This window comes from Aulostomus chinensis, chromosome 24 (assembly GCF_037954235.1).
Source record: "Aulostomus chinensis isolate RoL2024-O1b breed Wild chromosome 24, RoL_Achi_v1.0, whole genome shotgun sequence".
Taxonomy (NCBI): Eukaryota; Metazoa; Chordata; class Actinopteri; order Syngnathiformes; family Aulostomidae; genus Aulostomus; species Aulostomus chinensis.
Genome location: NC_141343.1, coordinates 17,209,507 through 17,235,000, shown reverse-complemented (window position 1 = coordinate 17,235,000; position 25,494 = coordinate 17,209,507). Strand labels below are relative to the sequence as shown.

The window sequence follows — 25,494 nt, the reverse complement described above, 5'->3', positions numbered from 1 at the left end:
CCATCTGCTCCAGACGCTCTAGGATGGACATCCTGAACTGATTGTCTGCAGACAGAAAACAGACGGAGTGAGACCCCGTCTCCTACGACACACACACACACTTCAGCAGCAAGAGAGGACCATGGATCGTCAGATCCAACCCTGTCAGACACAGCAGACTGTAGGTTGCGGCTGTCTGTTGGTCTGAACGTGGTTACAACCTCTTGCAATCTTCACACTGTTGTGATGAAGGTGCTTCACGTTGTGACAAAACCACAACACAGAGGGACACAAATTGACAAGAGTCAAATGGACTCATGGTAAATGGACTCAATTTATATAGCGCTTTTCTACCTTAGCGGTACTCAAAGCGCTTTACAGTGTCGTCTCATTCACCCGTTCACACACACACTCATACACACACGGATGGCGGAGGCTACCATGCAAGGCGCCAACCTTCTCATCAGGAGCAATTATGGGTTCAGTATCTTGCTCAAGGACACTTTGACATGGTCACCGGGGTCGAGGATCGAACCAGCGACCCTTCGGTTGCTAGACGGCCACTCTACCCCTGAGCCATGCCGCCCGTCAAACTGTCCCTGTGATTCCGCATGAGAGACAAGTATCATTCCCCCATCTCCGGCTCCTTCATTTCCCATGATGCAGCACCCTCAGCTTGACTCAAGTGTGACGTCATCCTGCTGTCAGTGAATGGAAGCCATGACCTAAAAAGCCCCCGACAAGGTCAGCGTGTGTCGACAGCTCTAACCAGCGGGCGGATGGAAAACTGGGCTCGTAAAAAGCTTAAGAGCCTCGTTAACACTCGTCTCACATGGAAACTATCTGAGGCCACTTCACTCATCCTGCCGCCGCCTGGCACACTCACCACGTGTGCCCAATATAGCCTCAAACACACACACACACACACACACAAACACACACACACCCTTTAAAAGATCAAACCAACAAGAACACTTTATCCTACGTGAAAAGCTGATGCCTACATTGCCCATGATGCATCTCCACTGCCAGCAGGGGGGTGAGATGTGTTGGTGTGCTGCTGCTGGTAACATGGAGAGGACAGAGCCGATACAGAGGGAGTCACCATGTCAGCTGCGATTGGAACAAGAAAGTCTTCATTTTGTCCATCCTGGGCCCCTGTGGAGGCAACATGGCGCCTTGGTGGGGGACATCCTGTCCTCATGAAGCTAACAGGCTGACTCTGAGCGAACGCTGCTGAGTGACTACAATCTGATCCCTGCTAGCTGACACACTGGACCTTTAATTGACAATATTCACACATGTACTGGATCCAAGTCGAACATGAAACTCAAGACTGGACTTTTGTTCAGCAGCTACTGAGTCTGCCGACCGGCTCGTCGATCGTTGCAGCTCCAGCAGACTGATCAAGTCCTGCCAAGCGAACATTGATCTCCATCTCTCTATGACAACTTGTTCTGTGTTTCTTTATCAATTCATTTTATTTGTGTGAAATCAGGAACGGCGCCATGCAGACGTGATCAGATCCTCGATCGCAAAGGTGGATGTGACTGACGAGACAGACTGGAAAGTAATCAATCAATAAATCAGATCCTGCATTTGTGATGAAAACATTTAAATGTAGAGAAACTGATCAACAGCACAGTTCCTGCTGGGCCTCCTCATCAGATAAGTAACTCTTTCCAACTTAAAAATGTCTTGTTGCCATGGCGACAGAGCAGCTGCGTAACCCTGACCCTGATGACAACTTCTTCAGGAGCATACGCACATGAACACACATACACACGCACACGCACACACACTTTCATCCTACCCTTCGCGTCGTCTCGCCTTTCGCCCATCGTCTGTCCGTCTCTGAGTTCAAAAATCATCCCTCCTGCTTGTGTGTGTTTGTGTGTGTGTGTGAAAGAGAGTGCAGGTGAGGGGCATGCTGGGTAGGGTATGATGTCACAGGATAAGATAAGACACACTCGATCTGCACATGTGCTCAGCTGATGAGAGATTTAACACACACACACACACACACACACATACACACACACACACAGGAGGAGGCTGACACAGACTGAGTGGCCGGGCGAGGATCAACAAGTTAAAGAGAGAGACTCAAACACAGCAACAAGGCATGCTGGGAAAGCCATGCAGAGGGAGGGGGGAGGGAGAATTCTTGACTGTGAGCCTGAAACCCCTAACAGATGCGTCCCCTGCTTCACCGTCCCCTGGTTCTGCTGGTTCTAATGATCGACACGGATCGAGTCATCCCGGATTCTTCAGCTGATCGTCAGGCTGCCCTCGCTGGCGAGGCGTTTCTGGTCATTAACAGACAAAGTGGAGGGTCGAAGCGAATCCATTCACCAGCTCAACTGCAAGTCGTCACACGAGTCTTTGATTCTCCCTCACAGTAAGAGACTGCCCCCTAGTGGTGGACACTCGCCACTGGTGGACACACTGCTGGGATCCTTCGGGGCTTTACTGAGGGGAACACCTGGAGTCAGAATGGCAGCCTTCACATACACATCACAATCTTACAAGTTGTTGTGTCTGAGCAGTGGCAGGAAGTCACAAATCACATGACCTTTGACCAGGAAGCGTCTGTCTGCTCTACACACGACTTCTGCCCCCTACACGCCAGAGAAGACATCATGAATATCTGCTCCGTGTGCGGTAAGCGTTAGCGATACAATTCCTTGTAAAAGACGAACGTGAGACATTGTGTCCAACTGTTAATGATGACCCCCTCCCAGGTTTCCTCTCACGCCATGTCCTGCTCTCTCATTGGCCCGTCGTGATTTCGTCCAAGGGTCTAACCTGCTCCATATCACAACTGTCAACATGTCAGGTGCAGCGCCACAAATCAGGAATAAAACCATCAAGAGGAACCCGGGCAAGCATGGCAGTGAGCGGTCGGGCTGTGAGGAGCGTGATGATGCATCTCACCGTCCAATGAGAGCCAGTCCAGCTGCGAGCTGGGCAGCGAGCTGGCGTTCCGGGCTCGGTACTCGAACAGAACTGAAGAAGAGATAGAACCTCCAGACTCCAGAACCTGCAGACAGACCAGTCCGGCCTCGTGGGCTGCAGAGACAGAACCAGAACATGACCAGGATGTGGACTCATACTGATGCGTGTGTGTGTGTGTGTGTGTGTGTGTGTGTGTTTACCAGGGCAGTAGCAACGCAGCACTCCTGGCTGGATCAGCGAGGCTGGGACGGTGCTCTGGTCAAACACACAAGAGTATCGACCCAACAGCTCACTCCACGGTCCCGTGATCAATACCTTCACCCCACCCTGCGCGCGCACACACACGCACACACACACACACACACACACACACCTCTGAAACACGGTTGTGTGACCTGTGATTGGTCAGTGTTGTCAAGGTAGACCAGCCCACATTTGATTTGTTGACGGTGTTGACGCCAGGCCGCCATTGTGTGACCTCATCAACAACGGTACTCGTGACCCTGGACTGATTCAACAGCAGCCTGAAAAATCATTTCAACAATAAATGGAGCTGAAGCAACAGCGGTGCTCTGCTGCCCCCTATTGGAGAAATGCAGGGAGCGCAGCTCGTCTGGTCTACGTCTGAGGGTTCATGACAGCGGTTAGTGATCAGCTGCTCCGACTTCCCATAAATGGACGAACGGACGAGAAGCTGAAAATGTGAACGGGTGTTCTGGTACTTCAAGACAACCCCCCCCCCCCAGCTGATTACTGAGGACTGATTACCTCTGGGTAGGACCACTCAGGGGAGAAGTCAGTGATGGAGGCGAGGCGTGACGAGGAGGGGAGAGGGTGAGGAAAAGGGAGGTAGGAAGTGGAGGGGGAAGGCTGGGGTGGCACCATGAAGCGAACCCCCGCCGGGAACACGGCCGGGTCTGGAGGAGCAGGAGCAGCAGTGGGGGGGGCTGTGACAGGATTGGCCTCCTCATTGATGAGGTCAGAGATGAGGTCAGGAAACTGGCTGTCAAAGGAGATGTCGAGTTCCTCCCCTTCCCGTTCGCAAGGCTCCGCCTCCAAGTGTGTGTCCATCGGCTGGTCCTCAGAGTCGTGGCCACGCCTGGTCTCCTCCTTCACTTGGATCTGGACAGTCGCCAGGTGAGTGGTTGCCATGGGGACACCTGCCTGGTTGGCATTAGCTTCAGACGTGTTAGCGTTCGTGAACAGTGGTGTTTGACTCTGCTGTAGCAGCAGGGGCTGATGGGACAGTGGGGGCGGGGCCTCAGGTCCGGCGTGGTGATTGTAAGGCTGTGCCTGGACGAAAGACTGCTGTCCATCAGCCAGGTGTTGCATCTGATTCGCTGCCTGAGTGGGTTGGCTCGTTGACTCTTGGCAAACCAGAAGTAGTGAGGCGGTGCTACTTCCTGTCTGTTGCTGTGGTGACGAGCAGGAGGAGGAGTGGCTTGGCTGCACAAAACAGACATACAGGTTTCTGATCACGTGTTTCACACTTCCCATCGGTTCATGTGTCACATGACATGTTGGTGTGTTATGAGGAGGGTATGATGAAGGTGGGCGGACTCACCTGGAGCAGGGCCAGTTTGGTAGGAGGAGCGCTGCTGTCATCATCGTCATCATCACCATCGCCATCATCACCATCATCACCCCTGTCCTTCACCTCCTCTTCATCTCCCCCTGCATCCTCCTCCCTCCCCACCTCTGACTCCCCCAGAGCGCCAAGCTCCAGGCAAAGGGGGAGTAGGGGCGGAGCCACAGAGGAGGTTGGTGACAAGGAGAGCGAGAGGGAGGGGGGGAGGGAGGAAGATGGTGGGGAGGAGGAAGAGGAAGAGGAGGATGAGTCTCTTCTCTCAACCTCACAGGAAGAAGAGAGGGAAGAGGGAGGGGAGACAGAGGAGGGAGGTGTGGAAGTGGGGGAGAGTGAAAGAGCGAGAGAAGGGGGAGACAGGGAGGAGGAGCAGCAGATGACAGGGGAGGGGGTGGAGGAGGAGAGGGGAGGTGGGCCGCCGTATGTCTGACCCTGCTTGGGAGAGTTGAGAAAGGAGTCTGGGTCAAAAACCGGAGGGATGGATGGGGGAGGCAAGGGTGTTGAGGGCAGGGAAGGTGGTGACGGAGGGGAGGCAGCTGCAGGAGGAGGAGGGGGGGAGCAGAGGGAGGCAGAAGAGGAGGGGGTGAGGAGCAGGCCTCCTATAACCGGTGAGGGCAGGAGGGTGAGGGAGAGGGTTGTCAACCCCGGTGCCTGGACAGGAGGGGGGAGGGGGGGAGGAGGGGGGGAGTTCGGACAAGGGGAGGTGGGCTTGCCAGCAGGAGGAGGTGGGAGGGCAGGTGAGAGAAGTAATTGTCCGGAGTGGGAGAGTGACAGGCTCCTCCTCTGTCCCGCCTCCTCCCCGCCCACTCCCTGTCCGCCGCCTCTCCCACCGGAGATCGCAGTGGTCGTGGCCATGACGATCACTGCGTTCTGGGGCAGAGCCACAGTAGTTAGGTTGCCACGGCGCTCGCCGTAGAAGCTGTTGCCATGGTTACCCACGGTGAAGGTGGCTATGTGGGGAGGAGACGAGGCCGAGCTGTAAAACACAAACAAACCGTTTACTGAAAATAAACGAGCCGCTAACGACGGCGAGCTGATGACGACGCGGCTTCATGACCATGAACTTAACCACAACAAAGTGAAAACCCACAAACAGAAACAGACAAATTCTGACACCAACAAAAGTTGTGACGCTTCAGTTGAAGTTTGAACAAGAAGAGAACAACTTCAACCAAAACTTTCTCAAGGCAACAAACAAACCCGAAAGGACACATTTACAGAAGTTACTCCCAAGAAGTCAAAGGTCACACCCACGACCTGAAGCTCTGAGCAGAAATCAGACGAGGTTGACGGCCGATGAACGTGGGTTCAACGTGCCGAGCTGAGCCCCCCCCCACGGAACCTCCGGCCTGCACGAGTGGACTCACGTGGAGGAAGGACAGGGCGACGAGGCCGGGCTGCTCTGAGCCTGAAGGTGAGGCAGCTTCGCGTCCCCTCCCCCTCCCCCTGCCTCCCCCATCTCAGAGGAGAGCGGTGAGAGGGAGGGAGTGCAAGAGGAGGGAGGCAGTTTGGGGGAGATGATGCGATGTTTGGTGCTGTTGCAGCGGTGGGGAATGTTCACTCCTGACGAGACTGAAAACACACAAACACAGAAGTCACCCGTGAAGTTAACAGCGTGTCGTGTGATGTCACAGTGATGTCAGAGGCCCTCGTTACCCTGAGCGTCGTGACACAGGCAGGTGTGTGTCCGCGGCTGTGGTTTGGTTCTCTGTCGGTCCAGAATGTGTTGAACAAGCTCCTCGATAGTGAAGTCCCCTGAACCCACGGAGCACTTCATGCTGTGAACTGAGACAGACCTGACACATCAGCACCACACGCCAGCACACACATCACGCACACGTGTGTGGTTCTTACACATGGGCTTCAGCTGGTTCAGCAGGTCGTCTCGACTCCACCTCACGCTGTCGTGGCGGTTGGTCACCGCACACAACAGGGGACTGCATTTCCCAGAATCCTCCAGGGACGGCACATTCAGGTAGTGGACTAGCACAATGTCCGGATTCTGTCACACACAAACATCGTCCAGGTCACTCAGCGCAGACCTCTGTGTGTGTGTGTGTGTGTGTGTGTGTGTGTGTGTGTGTGTGTGAGTGTGTGTGTGTGTGTGTTTGTGGACCTGCAGGAGCCAGTAGCACCGTCTGTGGAATGTTGGCACGATGGAGGAATGGACGTAGTTACCATAGAGACACTGCAAGTACAGCAGAATGAAGAGTTAGACAGTGATACCGCCAGGGTCCTGCAGGAGGAGCAGGTGAGCAGGGCCACACACCTCCATACCCTGGACCTTCAGCTTCATGTGGTCCTCTCTCGTCGTCTTCCCGTCCTTGCGTTTCTTCCAGCAGTATCCGTCCTTCCGGTACTTGACCTTCTTCCTGTTGTACAGGATGATGCTGCCGTTCTTCGGCCTGAGGGAGAAAATCCATCACACTCTCTGAGTCAAACGTTGTCATGGCGTTGCTCATTGCAGAGGCGCTGGGCAGAGTTTGCCCAGTCCAGTCCCACCCTCAGGTCCAGTCCCACCTCCAAGACCAGTCCCACCCTCAGGTCCAGTCCCACCTCCAAGTCCAGTCCCACCTCCAAGACCAGTCCCACCCACAGGTCCAGTCCCACCCACAGGTCCAGTCCCACCCACAGGTCCAGTCCCACTCTCAGGTCCAGTCCCACCTCCAAGTCCAGTCCCACCTCCAAGACCAGTCCCACCCACAGGTCCAGTCCCACCCTCAGGTCCAGTCCCACCTCCATGTCCAGTCCCACCCTCAGGTCCAGTCCCACCTCCAAGTCCAGTCCCACCCTCAGGTCCAGTCCCACCTCCAAGACCAGTCCCACCCACTGGTCCAGTCCCACCCTCAGGTCCAGTCCCACCTCCAAGTCCAGTCCCACCCTCAGGTCCAGTCCCACCTCCAAGACCAGTCCCACCCACTGGTCCAGTCCCACCCGCAGGTCCAGTCCCACCTCCAAGTCCAGCCCCACCCTCAGGTCCAGTCCCACCTCCAAGACCAGTCCCACCCACTGGTCCAGTCCCACCCTCAGGTCCAGTCCCACCTCCAAGTCCAGTCCCACCCTCAGGTCCAGTCCCACCTCCAAGTCCAGTCCCACCCTCAGGTCCAGTCCCACCTCCAAGACCAGTCCCACCCACTGGTCCAGTCCCACCCTCAGGTCCAGTCCCACCTCCAAGTCCAGTCCCACCCTCAGGTCCAGTCCCACCTCCAAGTCCAGTCCCACCCTCAGGTCCAGTCCCACCTCCAAGACCAGTCCCACCTGCAAGTCCAGTCCCACCTGCAAGTCCAGTCCCACCCTCAAGTCCAGTCCCACCCTCAGGTCCAGTCCCACCCTCAGGTCCAGTCCCACCCTCAGGTCCAGTCCCATTCTCAGGTCCAGTCCCACCCTCAGGTCCAGTCCCACCATCAGGTCCAGTCCCACCCTCAGGTCCAGTCCCACTCTCAGGTCCAGTCCCATTCTCAGGTCCAGTCCCACCTCCAAGTCCAGTCCCACTCTCAGGTCCAGTCCCACCTCCTAGTCCAGTCCCACTCTCAGGTCCAGTCCCACCATCAGGTCCAGTCCCACCCTCAGGTCCAGTCCCACCTCCAAGTCCAGTCCCACCCTCAGGTCCAGACCCACCTCCATGTCCAGTCCCACCCTCAGGTCCAGTCCCACCCTCAAGTCCAGTCCCACCCTCAGGTCCAGTCCCACTCTCAGGTCCAGTCCCACCCTCAGGTCCAGTCCCACCTCCATGTCCAGTCCCACCCTCAGGTCCAGTCCCACCTCCAAGTCCAGTCCCACCCTCAGGTCCAGTCCCACCTCCAAGTCCAGTCCCACCCTCAGGTCCAGTCCAACCTCCAACTTCCAAGTCCAGTCCCACTCCCAGGTCCAGTCCCACCTTCAAGTCCAGTCCCACCCTCAGGTCCAGTCCCACCCTCAGGTCCAGTCCCACCCTCAAGTCCAGTCCCACCCTCAGGTCCAGTCCCACTCTCAGGTCCAGTCCCACCCTCAGGTCCAGTCCCACCTCCATGTCCAGTCCCACCCTCAGGTCCAGTCCCACCTCCAAGTCCAGTCCCACCCTCAGGTCCAGTCCCACCTCCAAGTCCAGTCCCACCCTCAGGTCCAGTCCAACCTCCAACTTCCAAGTCCAGTCCCACTCCCAGGTCCAGTCCCACCTTCAAGTCCAGTCCCACCCTCAGATCCAGTCCCACTAAGTGACCTATTAGTTGATGCATCTAAATGTTTCTTTTCACACCCAACAGCTGGACCTGGTCCCTGGCCTTGGTGAAGCGCTGCCCCTTTAGCTTTGCAGAGGGCAGCACCTGACTCAGTCTGGCAGGTGGGTCCCGGACATGGGGTGTTCAGGGTGCATACCTGGTTTTCAGGGTGTAGGAGAGCCACTCCTCATGTCTGTCAAATGATATCAGGTAGGAAGCGATCTCCTGCAGAGGGAGAGATCAGGAGCTGCCTTCACATTAACCCACAACAGCCACCTCCTCCTGACTATGGAGGAGAACATCAGTGCCCAGGTGGAGTCAGCTGACTCCTCTAAGTTAACACACACACCACACACACACACACACCTCATTGGTGTTCCATCGGAGCCGCTCATCAGGCAGACTGGACGAGCGGGGTAGACACTCCAGCAGCTTGTTCGGAAGAAACACCTTCCTCTGAGCTTTGTTCTCTGCAGACAAACACGTCAACACACACGCTATTCGCCATGGCAACAGCCACCAACTCTCACTTATCACCATCATGTCCATGTTTGGGCGCAGCAACATGTCTTTCCTCTGTCATGCAAATGGACTCATTTTTTTGTGATGTCAGAGGCACTAGGTGGTTACCACAGCAACAGAGCTGGAGGTGTCAGGGGAGGATGGGACTGACCTGTCTCCATGGAAACCATCTCCTTGCTGCTCATGATGACGAGTCCATTCAGGATAAGTCTCACGCAATGCACGGCCGCCCCAACTGCCTCACTAGACACACATACTCACAGTCAACAATCTCAGTGAAATAGCATGCAACAGGCCGCCAGCGCACACGCACACGCACAAAAACAGTCCTCTGTTGCTTAGCAACGACTGGATTTGCGCTCACTTTAAACGAGGAGCGTTCTTACTGATGCTGTGGTGGTGATGCTGTTGTTGATGTGTGTCTGCATCTTTATGTAACATGATGGTCACGTCCTCCTCCCGCGGAAGTGTCGGTGCCCTGAATAGCTAAAGCCGCGCAGCTCGCAGTCTTAACAGCCGGCTCACAGCGACCGCCCGCCCGCCCACACACTCCCCCGGAGCCCCGCTTCAGACCCGGGACTCGCTTGGCTGAGAAGCCTGCCGCTCGGAGTGTCTCACCCAGCTGCAGAGGCTCTGCTCGTCCCGGCCCGCTACGCTGGCTAACGTCAAAGTATAGAAAGCTAAATCTTCTGATAGTGTGGTAAAATAAACGACAGCTCATTTAACCCTGCCAGAGCTGAATTACACACAATCACAATATTTCAACCAAAAGCTCTCAACAACTTTAATCAATTAAAGGACACCTTACAAGAAAACAGAAATGTTTGGCAGCTCACATAGCCGGCTGGTGCTAGCTAGGCTAACGGCAGCGACACGGCTCCTGACAGCCCTGAATCAACGCCTCCGACAGGCGAGCACCGGGGCTTTAACGCTGAGACAGAGGGTGCCACCCCGGGCCAGCCAGCCGGTACCGACTTCTGCCAATGTGGCGTCCGGTAAACGATCACACAGTAGCAGAACGAGACGAGCGGGAGCTATTTGGAGGTAGAACAGCCCCTGAAAGCTCTTTTACCTTCCGCCTTCAGCACAGTCGCCATCTTCTCTTCTCACGTCACAGTGAGAAGGCGTGGCCTGAAGGAGTAAGTGTGTGTGTGTGTGTGTGTGTGTGTGTGTGTGTGTGTGTGGGGGGGGGGGGGGGTCCTCACGTTTATTCATCAGTTATTGATTTTACCACAACGCTGGATTATTGACAACTAGAAAGCTGGATGATCAAAAGCTGAATGAGTCGAGTTCTCTTAGTTGTAAAGACACCAGGGGTCACCAGGGGGCAGCACGGAACAAGGAGAGCTCCAGGTCATCAGGGGATATCTCCATCCATTGTCGTCCGCTTATTCCTACATTAAGGGTCGCGGGGGGGGGGGGGGGGGGGTGGAGCCTATCCCAGCAGCCTTCCCCCTGGACAGGTCACCAGTCCATGGCAGGGCCAACACATAGAGACAGACAACCATTGGCTCTCCCAGCCACGCCTACGGTCAATTTAGAGTCTGGATTAACCTGGTCCCTCTTGATGTCTTTGGACTGTGGAGGAAGCTGGAGTACCAGAGAGAACCCAGCAGGAACAGGGAGAACATGGAGACTCACCCAGAAAGACCCCGTGCTGCAGCCGGGGCTCCACCCACAACCTTCTTGCTGGGGGCCACAGTGAGGACCACTGCTCCACCCACAACCTTCTTGATGGGGGCCACAGGGAGGACCACTGCTCCACCCACAACCTTCTTGATGGGGGCCACAGGGAGGACCACTGCTCCACCCACAACCTTCTTGATGGGGGCCACAGGGAGGACCACTGCTCCACCCACAACCTTCTTGCTGGGGGCCACAGGGAGGACCACTGCTCCACCCTGGGGGGTATCTCAATTTGAGAAAAACTCCTCCAATCCTCCCCGTCTCCCCCAATCGCATCCCTTCAGCTCTCCACTCATGTTTCGAGAGGAATACTTTCATTAACCTCTGTATTAAAATGCAACGGAATGTCTTCAGTACTGCAAGCGGCGTTTTCCCACCTTCTGTCCCTCTTTTTAGTGGCAAATTTTTTTGCTAATTTATTTTTTCATTTTGTTGTGCCTTTAAAACAAATGAAGTAAATTAACTCAGGAAAAATGTGACAGTCAATTTAGAAAATAATAAATATCACATTTCCTCTTTCACTTGCTTTCAAACGCATCCTGTGCTCGTGCTGATGGGAAATGTAGTCAGTGGCACGACACCAGTTTATCAAGGAAGCATGAGTAGGAGTGACTGTAAGACCTCGAAAAACTAGAGCAGCAAATGAATGTCATATTGATGATGTTGCTCCTTGATGTCTGTCACGAGCTGCTCAACGTCGCTACCACCAAAGCATGTTGCTATGACTACCTGTTGCTGAGTGACTGGGTGCTGCAGAGGTCGCGGGGATTCAACGATGAACACATCAGGAAATAAGAGGCCAGATGGAGCCAAAGAGTGTAGAGAAAAATATCTGCGGTTTATTTTGTATAAAAGCTGCAAACTCGTCACCTCTGCCAGCCTGAGCCGATGAAGGTGGAGCAGCTCCTCCTCCTGCTCACCTTCATCATTTACACCAACATGTCTGATTGGACTCAGCCTGAGATGACCAACAGAATTTAGAGACAACAAAGCATTCTGGGATGCATTCAGTACAAATCTGACTTACAGAAGCAAACGGCTGCTTTTGATCCACAAGTTCTTGAGTAGCACCGCTCCGCCCAGTTAGTTTTCAGTTCAACACTTCAAGAGAACTTCCATTTCATGGTTTTCAATCGTTTTATTTACAGACTTCTGGAAGATGCAGGCGAGTTTTTACCCATGCGTCACGTGGTCTTGTTTTGACAGGTCAAGCCTCAAGTCGTGGTAGAGTATCAGGTGTGATTCTGACGCTGAAAGGACCAACTTACGCCCCGTTACTGAGAGCAACGACCTGACAGTTCTGAGGTATCTGCTAACTAACCAGCTCATTGAGCTAACTGGCTACTTCCACTAGCTAGATGATGACATCATGAACCGTCATCTGAGATCACTTTTCCAAAACTACGTTCAGGCGCAAAGCCTGAATTACCACTACAAATCACCCCGGGATGATTGGTGCATCCAGGAAAGAGGAGCTTATGTGGAGACGCCTGTTTGTACAACCACTGCTGCCTCACGCCACGCCATCACGTCTGGAACCATGACATCATCGGGCAGCTAGGCGAGCTTCACAGTCGTCTACAGGAACTACATCTGGAGGATTTTTGATGTAGATTTTACTGAGATTTGATCGGAATGCTGAATAAATGACATCACGCCACTGATTCCTACGATGGGTGACCTGAAGTGTTCCCAGCTCCGTCACCATGACAATAAGCTAACAACTTTTAAATTGCTGGTTTTCTGAACGGAGCTCTGATCAGATCTGGTAACTTGCAGACTTTGCGTTTGTGAAGCATCGTAACTTCTGTTCTCTGATGTTTATTCTGAACGTGGTAACAAATTCTCACTTCAGCAAATCCAAACATGGTAAAGAGTGACATTCATGGCTCCTGACGAGCACAACACACGAGCACCAGACCGGAGGAGGACAGGGGATCAATCAGGATTCGCAGCATCCGTTTGGTCCTCTGAAGACAGAACCTGACACAAAGCAGCTTCCAGAAGTATGATGACATCAGAACCAACAGTGATCAATAATCAATATCTGATCAGAATCATCGACTATGACACAACTTAAAAAAAACAAAAAACAGATTCACTGACAAACGCTGAGATAAAAACCACTTTACTTCACAGGTGCGTGTGTGAGTGAGAGAGTGTGTGTGTGTGTGTGTGTGTGTGTGTGTGTGTGTCCCCATGTGATGGGGTCAGCTCCGGGGTCAAAGTTCATCACATGCCCTGTCTGATGCTCTGGATGATCTGGAAGATGGCTGCAAGACAAACACACGATGTTGATCGAGGACCCACAGCTGATGAAGAGCATTTCAACACGATGGCTGCGTCCCAAGCGCCACACTCGTCACTCCGTAACCCGAGTCCACCGAAGTCCAGCTCAGGCTTCAGTGAATCTCAGTACTACGCGTCAATTCAGACGCACTGCTCAGACTGCACACAGCACTGCCCGCTCCCTGCTGCTGAGTTGTTACCATGCAGGGAATTGGCACATGACACTGCTGCATTACATCGGTGCTTGGCCAGGGTCCATCAAGCCCCACCCACTTACGAATGTGTCAGACGCACTGAAAAAACTCACATACGTTTGCATCCTCAAAAGGGTGGAAATTAGGAATTATAGGATGCAGCGAAAGTCTTTCTGCTAACAGTGGCCCTTGCACCTCTGGCTAGGCTGACTGTAGCCCTTGCACCTCTGGCTAGGCTGACTGTAGCCCTTGCACCTCTGGCTAGGCTAACTGTGGCCCTTGCACCTCTGGCTAGGCTGACTGGAGCCCTTGCACCTCTGGCTAGGCTGACTGGAGCCCTTGCACCTCTGGCTAGGCTGACTGGAGCCCTTGCACCTCTGGCTAGGCTGACTGTAGCCCTTGCATCTCTGGCTAGGCTGACTGGAGCCCTTGCACCTCTGGCTAGGCTGACTGGAGCCCTTGCACCTCTGGCTAGGCTGACTGGAGCCCTTGCACCTCTGGCTAGGCTGACTGGAGCCCTTGCACCTCTGGCTAGGCTGACTGGAGCCCTTGCACCTCTGGCTAGGCTGACTGGAGCCCTTGCACCTCTGGCTAGGCTGACTGGAGCCCTTGCACCTCTGGCTAGGCTGACTGTAGCCCTTGCATCTCTGGCTAGGCTGACTGTAGCCCTTGCATCTCTGGCTAGGCTGACTGGAGCCCTTGCACCTCTGGCTAGGCTGACTGGAGCCCTTGCACCTCTGGCTAGGCTGACTGGAGCCCTTGCACCTCTGGCTAGGCTGACTGGAGCCCTTGCACCTCTGGCTAGGCTGACTGGAGCCCTTGCACCTCTGGCTAGGCTGACTGTAGCCCTTGCACCTCTGGCTAGGCTGACTGGAGCCCTTGCACCTCTGGCTAGGCTGACTGTAGCCCTTGCATCTCTGGCTAGGCTGACTGTAGCCCTTGCATCTCTGGCTAGGCTGACTGTGGCCCTTGCACCTCTGGCTAGGCTGACTGTAGCCCTTGCACCTCTGGCTAGGCTGACTGTGGCCCTTGCACCTCTGGCTAGGCTGACTGGAGCCCTTGCACCTCTGGCTAGGCTGACTGGAGCCCTTGCACCTCTGGCTAGGCTGACTGTGGCCCTTGCACCTCTGGCTAGGCTGACTGGAGCCCTTGCACCTCTGGCTAGGCTGACTGTGGCCCTTGCACCTCTGGCTAGGCTGACTGGAGCCCTTGCATCTCTGGCTAGGCTGACTGTAGCCCTTGCATCTCTGGCTAGGCTAACTGTGGCCCTTGCACCTCTGGCTAGGCTAACTGTAGCCCTTGCACCTCTGGCTAGGCTGACTGTAGCCCTTGCACCTCTGGCTAGGCTGACTGTAGCCCTTGCACCTCTGGCTAGGCTGACTGTAGCCCTTGCACCTCTGGCTAGGCTGACTGTAGCCCTTGCATCTCTGGCTAGGCTGACTGTAGCCCTTGCACCTCTGGCTAGGCTAACTGTGGCCCTTGCACCTCTGGCTAGGCTAACTGTGGCCCTTGCACCTCTGGCTAGGCTAACTGTGGCCCTTGCACCTCTGGCTAGGCTAACTGTGGCCCTTGCACCTCTGGCTAGGCTGACTGTAGCCCTTGCATCTCTGGCTAGGCTGACTGTAGCCCTTGCATCTCTGGCTAGGCTAACTGTGGCCCTTGCATCTCTGGCTAGGCTGACTGTAGCCCTTGCACCTCTGGCTAGGCTGACTGTAGCCCTTGCACCTCTGGCTAGGCTAACTGTAGCCCTTGCACCTCTGGCTAGGCTGACTGTAGCCCTTGCACCTCTGGCTAGGCTGACTGTAGCCCTTGCACCTCTGGCTAGGCTCGGTAGCTTCATCATGGGAAGGGTCTGATTCTGTGCCTTATGTTGGAAAGAGCTCGCCATTTATAAAAAAAAAAAAAAAAAATTCTTCATTGACAGTGATGACGCCGCGACCATCAGAATGACTTTAGCCAACACGCTTGTAAGCAATGACAATTGTAGTGACATGCAGGAGAATTCCTTCTTGATGTCGACCAATCGGAAGACAGAATGCTGCACAGATGCAAACATTATACTGAAGAGGAGGAGGATGCAAACGATTGTACCGCCTTCTTCACAGTTCCATGAGGGACGACAGGACAGAGGGATGGAGGGTAGATATCAGTGACGGACAAACCTCCGACCTGGCAGCTAGCAGCGTAGCTAAGCTTTGCTAGGCTATCTTACCCCAGTCACCCCTGCACTGGCCCATGGTGACGTCACTTGATGGCTGACTAGTTCATTCAGTTTGGTCCTCGGTCACCATGGCAACATGGCGCCAGCGTCTTCAAAGATCTTTCCAATCATCTGGAATTTTTAAACTTTACTTTGCTTTCCCCTTTGTGTTCAAACTACAGTACGTGGAGTAAAGCAGACAACAGCTCCCATCAGCCCTTCGCGTCATCCAGGTCAGTGACGTCACCGCTGCTCACGAGGACTAAAAAGTTAACAGCAGGACACGAATATCACCAAGTCTGATCTGGACCGTGGCTGGAGCCGGATCGCCCGGGTGGTACCGAGACTGACGGGCCGTTCGGTGCAGCTGAAACTCACCTGATCCACAAACCACGAAAACGAAGAGCGCCAGCAGCCACGGACCCACCGGAGACTTCTCATCGTTGACCGGCCGCTGAAACACAACAGACCCGCGTCAGAACACCTGTGGGGCTCACGCTCACCGGTGAATGAGCACGACCGTCACCGACGGGCTGGTTGTCTGGACGCCTCCTGGCTCTGGGGTGAGTCAGCTCAAAAAAGTTAGCAGCAGAGCAGCTCGTGAGCTAGCTGTTCACCTGCAGGTAACCCCCCCCCCCCCAAAACACACACACACACACACACACACACACACACACCATCAGGAAACTCCTTACACGACGTCGGTACTGGACTCTTGGTTCTAGTTCTAGTTCGGCCACAAGCACCACGGTTACGCTGACGTGCTTCAGCCGGCGGCGGTTCGCTTCCCGCCTTAACAACAAGTCTGCTGCGGCGTCCCGACTGACCAGGACAGCACGAGCATGACTGAGGCCACGCCCACGGGGAGACCCCGCCCCCGTCCGGAACCTCGGCTCCGCCCCCGTCCGGAACCTCGGCTCCGCCGGGGCACGACAGAAGATCCTGATATCAGGATCTCGTCTGAAAGCGTTGGTCTGTGAGAACAGGAGGATCAACAGCACGTCACGAACTCGGGCATCACGTCAGAACTGTTTTGATATCAAGTCTCGTCCGTGTGTTCACGCGCTGCCGTGGCATCTCCACGCTAACGAGAGAACGAGCGACACCGAACTCCACTAAGAAGTCCGTGTCCCGACGTCTCTCTCCGGGAGAGTCGGCAGCAAATGGGCTTCGACCCACGGTTCGACCCGGGACTGTCCAGAGCCCAGCTACCATCCATCAGTGTATTTATTACTTTTCAGTTGAAGAGGATTTAACAGCGAGCCTCGGCCCACCGGTGTGGATGATTAAACGATGAAACTATGACCAAACACGCAGGGGGGCTCGGTGACGGAACTGAACCCACTGAGAGAACCGCAGGGTGCTGAACTTTAAACTCACGCAGTGAAACCCACATGTACCGGATCCTGAACGGAGTGCGGCGCTGCTGCCGTTGGCGGGTCCGCAGGTCCTGATAATCGGACCTGTTTCAACAATGGCCCGGGTAGCATTCAGCACCGGACCGCGACTCCGTGTTGTCATGCTAGTGCTAGTGCTAATGCTAGTGCTAGCTGTGCAGCAGCAGCGCCGCCGCCGCCTCCTGGACCGATCTACCCCACAAACTCCCCCGCCGCGCTTCCCTTGACCCGATGAGAGACGGCGGGTCGCGGGTCTTTCTAAAGACATGGGGAGGAATCAATGTCCGCGTGTTCGGAGGTGCTCGGCTAGCCGCGGACCAGCCTGTCAGTACCGATGTTTTCTGGACGTGTCCCCGCTGTGTGATGGTCTTGCTGTGCCGCTCGTTCGCCACTTTCATCCGCTGCACCGCCGACATGTTTCCGTGTGACCGAGAGGACAGAGAGGCGGGAGCAACCGGAAGGAAGAGAAGTTTGAGACGTGCTGGTCGGTGGCTGTATCCCGGCGGCGACGGCGCTGGAGGAGGTCCTCTGCTCCCGGGGCTGCAGGGCGCTTCCGTGTGGATTCTAACTAAGCTATCAAGCTAGTAGGGAAGGGGCTGGAGTCACGTGACACTAGACGGCCTCGGAGCGGCTCGCCCTCTAGTGGCGGGATTACGGCAAAGATCCAGCTGCTCGTGGGAGCTCCGTTCACACAGCCCGTCCGAGTGGCCTGAGCCGGATGTCCCCTCCTCTGTGTGAACAGCTCAGGTCACACGGACCCTGATCTTTCAAACCCGATGTGATCCACTTTCTCATGTGGGTGCAACCCGGATACAAACCTGATCTTTTGAAATGTGAGTTCAGTCTGAGCAGCGTTCTGGAGCGCCGCAGGTCACAACACTACGTTTAGATCCCAGTTTGAAAAGCTAGAAAAGATCAGACCTGAGCCTGAAGCTGAGCCCCGCATGAAGGCCAGTGGTGTGACGCATGGGGGCAGCCGGCGCTTCGCCGGGAGGAATCAACACGCATGAGCAGGACCGGACCTTCACACTCACTCCACCTGGTGTTGTGAAACAGATCATGACAACGTTCACTTCCATTTCAGATCAGTTGATTGGTGGTCTTTACGTCTCTGCCCAGGTGCCCCCACAAACACACCCGTGACGTCGCCACTCTGATGAACAGCCTGCTGGCTGCAGGTGCTCCTGACCTGCGAGCAGATGCACCTGAACACGGGAGGGTTGGAACATCAGAGCCTGGACTCACAGCGTCAGAGCCGCACGGAAGGAACCTCAAGCTGATAAACGACACGGTGAAGCAAGGAGACACACCGATGGAGGGCAGGTTCTCTTCTTTATTTCAGACTGTCTCTCCCTCACACACACACACACACACACACACACACATCTTAAACACATGGTCGTCTCTCCCTCACACACACACACACACGCATGCATGTTGATCACATGGTTGTCTCTCTCTCTTACACACGCGCGCGTTAAACAGATGGTCGTCTCCCTTTCACACACACACACACACACGCGTTTAACACATGGTCGTCTCTCTCTCTCTCTCTCTCTCACACACACTTGCATGTTGAACACATGGTCGTCTCTCTCTCTCTCTCTCACACACACTTGCATGTTGAACACATGGTCGTCTCTCTCTCTCTCTCTCTCTCACACACACTTGCATGTTGAACACATCGTCGTCTCTCTCACCCACACACACACACACACACTTCCATGTTGAACACATGGTCGTCTGTCTCACACACACACTTGCATGTTGATCACATGGTCGTCTCTCTCACACACACACTTGCATGTTGATCACATGGTCGTCTCTCTCTCTTACACACACACACACACACACACACACTCACTCAGTTCTTCTGGCTGTGTTGCCAGGGGTCAGGGGTCAGAGGTCATCAGTGACTGGTCATTGGGTCGGTGTATGTGACCTCTTGTTGGTTGTTAGTATGATCCTGACATGGAGTGTCTGACCGGCGGCCATGTGACCTGCAAGTCAGAGGTCATGGGGTGTCAGCTCAAGGTCAGCGGTAGTGACATCACAAAGGGTGCCAGCTCAAGATTGGTTGCAGTGCAACAAACATTCTGGAGGGTTACCGCGGTAACCTGGCATCAGCGTTGGAAGGGATGGTCGTTCCCATGGCAATGCCAAAGACTACTGGAGGTTAGTGTGCAGGGAAGCTGTCACTACGGTAACGGAGTGTTTCTAACAGCCCAGCCCACTGAGGGAGCCGATGCGGTCCATTCTCATCCCAAAGCATCCTCTTCCTCCTCCCACCATCGACTTGCGGCTCCGCCTCCTCATCTTGGAGCGCTGCCGCAGGAAGTCAAGGAAGAACTGTGGCACCGCTTCCCGCCTGCTAGCCAGTCCCCTCGCAGCCCCTCGGCTCAGGGTCAATCCCGCAAGGGAAGAGGGGGAGGGGGAGGAGGGTGAGGGTGAGGGTGAGGGGGAAGAGGCTGATGAGGCGAGGCGCCCAGAGGAGCCCTCTGTGATGTCATCAGAGGGGGGAGGGGCCATGATGAGGGAAGAGAGCTCAGCACCAAACAAAGAGTTCAAGACCTGAAGGCACAAAGATGACAAGTTGTTTATTGGTTGTTCAGGATGAGGTGAAGACCACGATGACCATCACCAAGAAGTCACAGACCTGCATGTCATCTCGTCCAGGGGAGGGTCGCGACTCCACGCCAGCGGTGAGGAAGAGGACGAAGACAGGAACGAAGAAGGAGGAAGATGAAGCAGCCATCTTGAAAACCACATGGAGTTTTGATTAGATGCATATGAGTACAAGTCCGTGTTCAGATTATTGTGCAGCAATTATTAGACCTTCAGATTAGATTAGATTACACTTTCAGATTAGATTAGATTACACTTTCAGATTAGATTACACATTCAGATTAGATTAGATTACACTTTCAGATTAGATTACACATTCAGATTAGATTAGATTACACTTTCAGATTAGATTAGATTACACATTCAGATTAGATTACACATTCAGATTAGATTAGATTACACTTTCAGATTAGATTAGATTACACATTCAGATTAGATTAGATTACACTTTCAGATTAGATTAGATTACACTTTCAGATTAGATTAGATTACACTTTCAGATTAGATTAGATTACACTTTCAGATTGGATTAGATTACACATTCAGATTAGATTAGATTACACTTTCAGATTAGATTACACATTCAGATTAGATTAGATTACACATTCAGATTAGATTACACTTTCAGATTAGATTACACATTCAGATTAGATTAGATTACACTTTCAGATTAGATTAGATTACACTTTCAGTTTAGATTATACATTCAGATTAGATTAGATTACACATTCAGATTAGATTAGATTACACTTTCAGATTAGATTAGATTACACTTTCAGATTAGATTACACATTCAGATTAGATTAGATTACACTTTCAGATTAGATTACACATTTAGATTAGATTACACTTTCAGATTAGATTACACTTTCAGATTAGATTAGACATTCAGATTAGATTAGATTACACTTTCAGATTAGATTACACATTCAGATTAGATTAGATTACACTTTCAGATTAGATTACACATTCAGATTAGATTAGATTACACTTTCAGATTAGATTAGATTACACATTCAGATTAGATTACACATTCAGATTAGATTAGATTACACATTCAGATTAGATTAGATTACACATTCAGATTAGATTACACATTCAGATTAGATTACACATTCAGATTAGATTAGATTACACATTCAGATTAGATTAGATTACACATTCAGATTAGATTACACATTCAGATTAGATTACACTTTCAGATTAGATTAGATTACACATTCAGATTAGATTAGATTACACATTCAGATTAGATTAGATTACACATTCAGATTAGATTAGATTACACTTTCAGATTAGATTACACATTCAGATAAGATTAGATTACACTTTCAGATTAGATTAGATTACACATTCAGATTAGATTAGATTACACATTCAGATTAGATTAGATTACACATTCAGATTAGATTAGATTACACTTTCAGATTAGATTAGATTACACTTTCAGATTAGATTTCACATTCAGATTTGATTAGATTACATTCAGATTAGATTACACATTCAGATTAGATTAGATTACACATTCAGATTAGATTACACATTCAGATTAGATTAGATTACACTTTCTGATTAGATTACACATTCAGATTAGATTACACATTCAGATTGGATTAGATTACATGTTCAGATTAGATTACACATTCAGATTAGATTACACTTTCAGATTAGATTAGATTACACATTCAGATTAGATTACACATTCAGATTAGATTAGATTACACTTTCAGATTAGATTACACATTCAGATAAAATTAGATTACATTTTCAGATTAGATTACACATTCAGATTAGATTAGATTACACATTCAGATTAGATTAGATTACACTTTCAGATTAGATTAGATTACACATTCAGGTTAGATTACACATTCAGATTAGATTAGATTACACTTTCAGATTAGATTAGATTACACATTCAGATTAGATTAGATTACTCATTCAGATTAGATTAGATTACACATTCAGATTAGATTACACATTCAGATTAGATTACACTTTCAGATTAGATTACACTCTCAGATTAGATTTCACATTCAGATTAGATTAGATTACACATTCAGATTAGATTACACTTTCAGATTAGATTACACTTTCGGATTAGATTAGATTACACATTCAGATTAGATTACACATTCAGATTAGATTAGATTACACTTTCTGATTAGATTACACATTCAGATTAGATTACACTTTCAGATTAGATTAGATTATATGTTCAGATTAGATTACACATTCAGATTAGATTACACATTCAGATTAGATTAGATTACACTTTCAGATTAGATTACACATTCAGATTAGATTAGATTACACTTTCAGATTAGATTACACATTCAGATTAGATTACACTTTCAGATCGGATTCTGTTAGATTAAAATTCTCAACATTCAGATCAGACTCATTCAGATTAGATCATTAGACATTTAGACAGATTAGATCAGATTAAAGCAGATTAGATCTGGCGTTGCATCGGCCAACTTTCATAAAACACGTGTAGATGTGGAAGGGTTCAATTTTATGAAATAGAAGAAAAAAGGGTCAATCAGCAGTCAAATCCAGAGACGCTACAATGCCACTGTAGGATGGTCACAGGTCCAACGCGCCCATCCACATGTCACTTCCAGTGCACATGCACATGTACCACACTCTATGTGAAACAGAATCACACGATCTGTCAAAGGGTTTCTTCTGTGTGTGAGAGGGGTCCCGTGAGACGTTCGCCATGACTGTTTGGTTTTCTTACCTCGTAAACAGGAAATAAACCCTAAATGATGAGCGGATGAACTCATGGAAATGTGAAATCACCAACATCGCAACTTCAGTTTGAATCATTGGACTACATTGACGAATTACCAGTGCTTAGGATACAAACTGATCGACGTTTGACTGATGAATCCTTGGTGTTTCTAGTCGACGCTAATTGGCTGAAGTCAGTTTCATTGAACTGAGTAACGAATGTGTTCCACCAAACCATCACAAACAACTGGCTTTACCAAAATGGTTAAAGTTATGAAAGGATGAGCCTCAGCAGGAGTCGTCATTGATCGCCTCAGTCGCAGACACAGCATCAGAACAGAATGAGGAATATATTACATCACCGATCGCTTGATCAATAAAGCTCACTAAAACCAGACTTACAGACGAAATGTCGACGTCAAATATTCCAACAAAAATCCGAACAACCTTAGATTCTGTTGGTCGTCTCTCTCGATCGATTATGGAGTTGCTTCTGATCAATACGTTTTCTTCAATAAAAATATTGATTATTGGTGTCTGATAAATTTGTCTCTTGTGTCCTCGGAGTCGGGACGCGTCTGTGGACTGGAGACGGATGAGGCTTTTAAACAACTTGGTGCTGTGATGTCACACATTCTTACTGCTGTCACCCCCGACAACCGACTCTCTCTCTCTCTCTCTCTCTCTCTCTCTGTCTCACACACACACACACACACACACACACACACGGACAGAAGGAAAAAATGGATTTCAACCAACAACACCTGTACGAGACTTCTGGAATCCTGGAAAGGGTCTAAGGTGCTTGACAGGGTTCAGAGGGTTGTAAAGGGGCTGACACGGTCCCTGCAGGGGTCCCTGAAGAAGCTTCTGGACTTCTCTCAGGTGGCCTCAGGGTCCTTGATGGGGCTTGATCAGTCCTGGAGGCCTTCCCATGTGTGTGTGTGAATAATAGAAAACGGAAAGTTCCATCCAGGGTCTTTGAAAGGTCTTTGAAGAGATTCCAGGGTGCCTTCAGGTGGTGGGACCAGAGCTCTGGGGGAGGGGTCTGATGCCTGACGTTCCAGCCGCCTTAGGTGGGTCATTGAATGGGCCGGGGGCCTTGAGGGGCTTCAAGGCAGTGCAAAGTTCCAGGAGGTCTTGAAAAGTGTTTTGGAGTCCTTGAAAATGTCCTTGAAGAGGCTCCAGAGGGCTGTGAGTGACAGTCCTGCTGCTATGGTTTCGAGCAGGTAAGTCTTCATCATCACCTTCCGTGTGTGGAGCCTGGTTGACCTGATTCTGATAGCAGCGTCTCTCTCGTCAGACCCTCGTGACCCATGACCTCGTTCGCCCCTCCCTCGTGAAGCATCACCACGGTGACCGGGTCTACGTTAGCAACTATTTCCTGTGGAGACAGGCGGGGCTATGGAGATTCACATGGTGCCATGGAAAGGTGAGTGTGTGCGTGTGTGTGTGTGTGTGTGTGTGTGTGTGTGTGTGTATGTGTTTAATGACCCCCCACTGCTTTTGTTCTGCTCAGGCAAAACTCCGCCCTCCATTGACAGGAACACCACTGACGTCATCAAATACGCATAAAACACACAAAAACACAAACACACACACACACAAAAAGAATGGCTCATAAATCACCTTATTAGAGACAAAGAGGTCAGTAATCACAGCACATGATCTCCCAGAGTCTGTGTGTGTGTGTGTATACACATATAAAAATATATATTTTTATATATATAGAGAGAGAGGGAGACAAAACTGCGTACAAAGCGAGGTAGCTGATGTGGACCTCTTTGGGCCACGCCTGTCCCTGCTACTGATCCCTGATCAGTTTAATGTGACAAGAGAATGTCTGTGCATGAATTTCATGCCTTTAATTAAAATCAACATGCAAAGGTACTACGACTGCAGCACCTGCTGTTCCCTTGGTGACGGGCCTCCTGGGACGCAGTGTCGAAGCATGAAGTCATCGTTCCATGAGTGTCTAAAAGCGTGTCCATCTGCGATCAGTTGCTTCTGTCTGGAATATCTCAGTCAACCACTGAAGCTCCACATCGCCGTTACCCTGAACGAGCAACCAGTCATCAGCCGTCGTTGGCTCTCTGCGGGGTCAAGGCCGAGCTCAAGTCAACATGTGATGCCGCCGCCGCCGCTCTGGGACACGTTGAGGACGTGTAAACAAAATGATATCAAACTGTGGACATCTGGTTCTGCCTGTTCCGTTTGTCCCGTTGCAGGAGACTGCCGATGGACAGATAAGGATCACGAGTCTGTTCTTGGTGCTCATGGCCATCGTCACAGAGGCAGATCAGTACCAAGTTCAAATCTGAATGATTTCCATCCCGCCCACCTCCGACACTGAATCCCGTTTCACAGGATTCCTAGATGGAAGTGTCTCTGCCATACATCTGGATAGAAGCCGTATATCTGACATGTATGAGGTCACAAAAAAGACAAGTAGACAAATCTGGCAGATGTTTTTGTCTGTAGAATTACAAATTACAGTCTGGGAGGAAGAAACCCGTGAACGCTACCAACACCTCCAGTCAGAGCGCCTCGCCATCCCCTCCGACTCACACTTGAACAATTAATTGTATTTGGGAAGTACAGGCTTGTCGGCACGCCAGCGCCGCGGGTCTCGTGCCGTCATCTTGTTAACGTCTGGTTCCTGTCCACCATTCACTGTTGCTCTGTTGTTGTTCTCTACCCGCTTCTGAGGGAAACGTGGCTCTGCAGCTCAAAATGCTACATGAATGTCACCAGCTCAGCGCTAGCCGCTACTTCCTGGTCAGCTCATGGAAGCTAGCAGGAGTTGATCCAGGAACTGCTGCTGGAAACCTGAGACTTCAAAATCAGGACCGTGTTTCTGAGACACACAACACACGTGCTCCAGTCCTGCGTTCATGTTCAGCTGCTTCTCCAACCACAAGCATCACCGCGTCACTTTAATGAAACTTCACACGGCTGATGGTCATCGCCAGGCAACAGGCTGCCTTCACCCCAAACTCCCTCAACCTGTCAGCATTGACGTCACGACGGCAAGTGTGTGTGTGTGTGTGTGCATCCATGAGTAACAGCCCCCAGCCAGAGTGTGAAACACTGAAATGCTGCGATCAACTTTTCATTCACAAAC

At 51.5% G+C, this 25,494-nt stretch overlaps 3 protein-coding genes and 1 long non-coding RNA gene across 9 annotated transcripts in view; 1 reads left to right on the top strand and 3 right to left on the bottom strand.

Moving 5' to 3' along the window:
• camta2 (calmodulin binding transcription activator 2) overlaps nt 1-10,358 on the bottom strand; it is an 18,013-nt gene extending 7,655 nt beyond the window's left edge. For 3 of the 4 annotated variants that reach the window (XM_086197269.1, XM_086197272.1, XM_086197271.1), the window contains exons 1-14: nt 10,313-10,358; nt 9,392-9,483; nt 9,085-9,188; nt 8,876-8,943; nt 6,792-6,927; nt 6,639-6,710; nt 6,377-6,524; nt 6,179-6,307; nt 5,890-6,094; nt 4,502-5,498; nt 3,706-4,383; nt 3,138-3,264; nt 2,917-3,051; nt 1-45 (exon numbers count right to left, since the gene is read on the bottom strand). The exon at nt 1-45 is cut by the window's left edge and continues 119 nt beyond it. In XM_086197269.1, the coding sequence (XP_086053395.1) occupies nt 1-45; nt 2,917-3,051; nt 3,138-3,264; nt 3,706-4,383; nt 4,502-5,498; nt 5,890-6,094; nt 6,179-6,307; nt 6,377-6,524; nt 6,639-6,710; nt 6,792-6,927; nt 8,876-8,943; nt 9,085-9,188; nt 9,392-9,425 (2,878 nt within the window). In that variant the 5' untranslated portion in view covers nt 9,426-9,483; nt 10,313-10,358. Of the gene's footprint in view, nt 46-2,916; nt 3,052-3,137; nt 3,265-3,705; nt 4,384-4,501; nt 5,499-5,889; nt 6,095-6,178; nt 6,308-6,376; nt 6,525-6,638; nt 6,711-6,791; nt 6,928-8,875; nt 8,944-9,084; nt 9,189-9,391; nt 9,484-9,626; nt 9,765-10,312 lie in introns of those variants that run through there. The other variant, XM_086197270.1, reaches the window with a different exon arrangement.
• LOC147238995 (stress-associated endoplasmic reticulum protein 1) overlaps nt 1-17,610 on the bottom strand; it is a 63,146-nt gene extending 45,536 nt beyond the window's left edge. Inside the window, exons 1-3 of one of the 2 annotated variants that reach the window (XM_086198082.1) lie at nt 17,339-17,610; nt 15,988-16,063; nt 13,124-13,199 (exon numbers count right to left, since the gene is read on the bottom strand). In XM_086198082.1, the coding sequence (XP_086054208.1) occupies nt 13,159-13,199; nt 15,988-16,063; nt 17,339-17,422 (201 nt within the window). In that variant the 5' untranslated portion in view covers nt 17,423-17,610 and the 3' untranslated portion in view covers nt 13,124-13,158. Of the gene's footprint in view, nt 1-11,745; nt 13,200-15,987; nt 16,064-17,338 lie in introns of those variants that run through there. The other variant, XM_086198081.1, reaches the window with a different exon arrangement.
• On the top strand, nt 15,738-20,056 carry LOC147238993 (uncharacterized). 2 transcript variants are annotated; one of them, XR_015111904.1, is made up of 3 exons: nt 15,738-16,172; nt 18,126-18,325; nt 19,619-20,056. It is a non-coding gene; the product is annotated as an uncharacterized LOC147238993 (long non-coding RNA). The 2 variants fall into 2 exon arrangements; XR_015111903.1 differs by lacking the exon at nt 15,738-16,172 and adding an exon at nt 16,325-17,839.
• On the bottom strand, nt 19,224-19,761 carry LOC147238994 (C-type natriuretic peptide 2-like). The gene is made up of 2 exons (XM_086198083.1): nt 19,663-19,761; nt 19,224-19,577 (listed from the first exon to the last, which is right to left on the bottom strand). The coding sequence occupies exons 1-2, from the start codon at nt 19,759-19,761 to the stop codon at nt 19,224-19,226; spliced, it is 453 nt and encodes a 150-aa protein (XP_086054209.1).
• Nucleotides 20,057-25,494: the final 5,438 nt, after the last annotated feature.

Bases quoted from the DNA above. Each gene is read 5' to 3' on its own strand.
- LOC147238994 (XM_086198083.1), bottom strand. From the start codon at position 19,761: ATGGCTGCTTCATCTTCCTCCTTCTTCGTTCCTGTCTTCGTCCTCTTC. The intron at 19,578-19,662 runs GTCTGTGACTTC...TTGTGCCTTCAG, and splicing joins CTGGACGAGATGACATGCAG to GTCTTGAACTCTTTGTTTGG.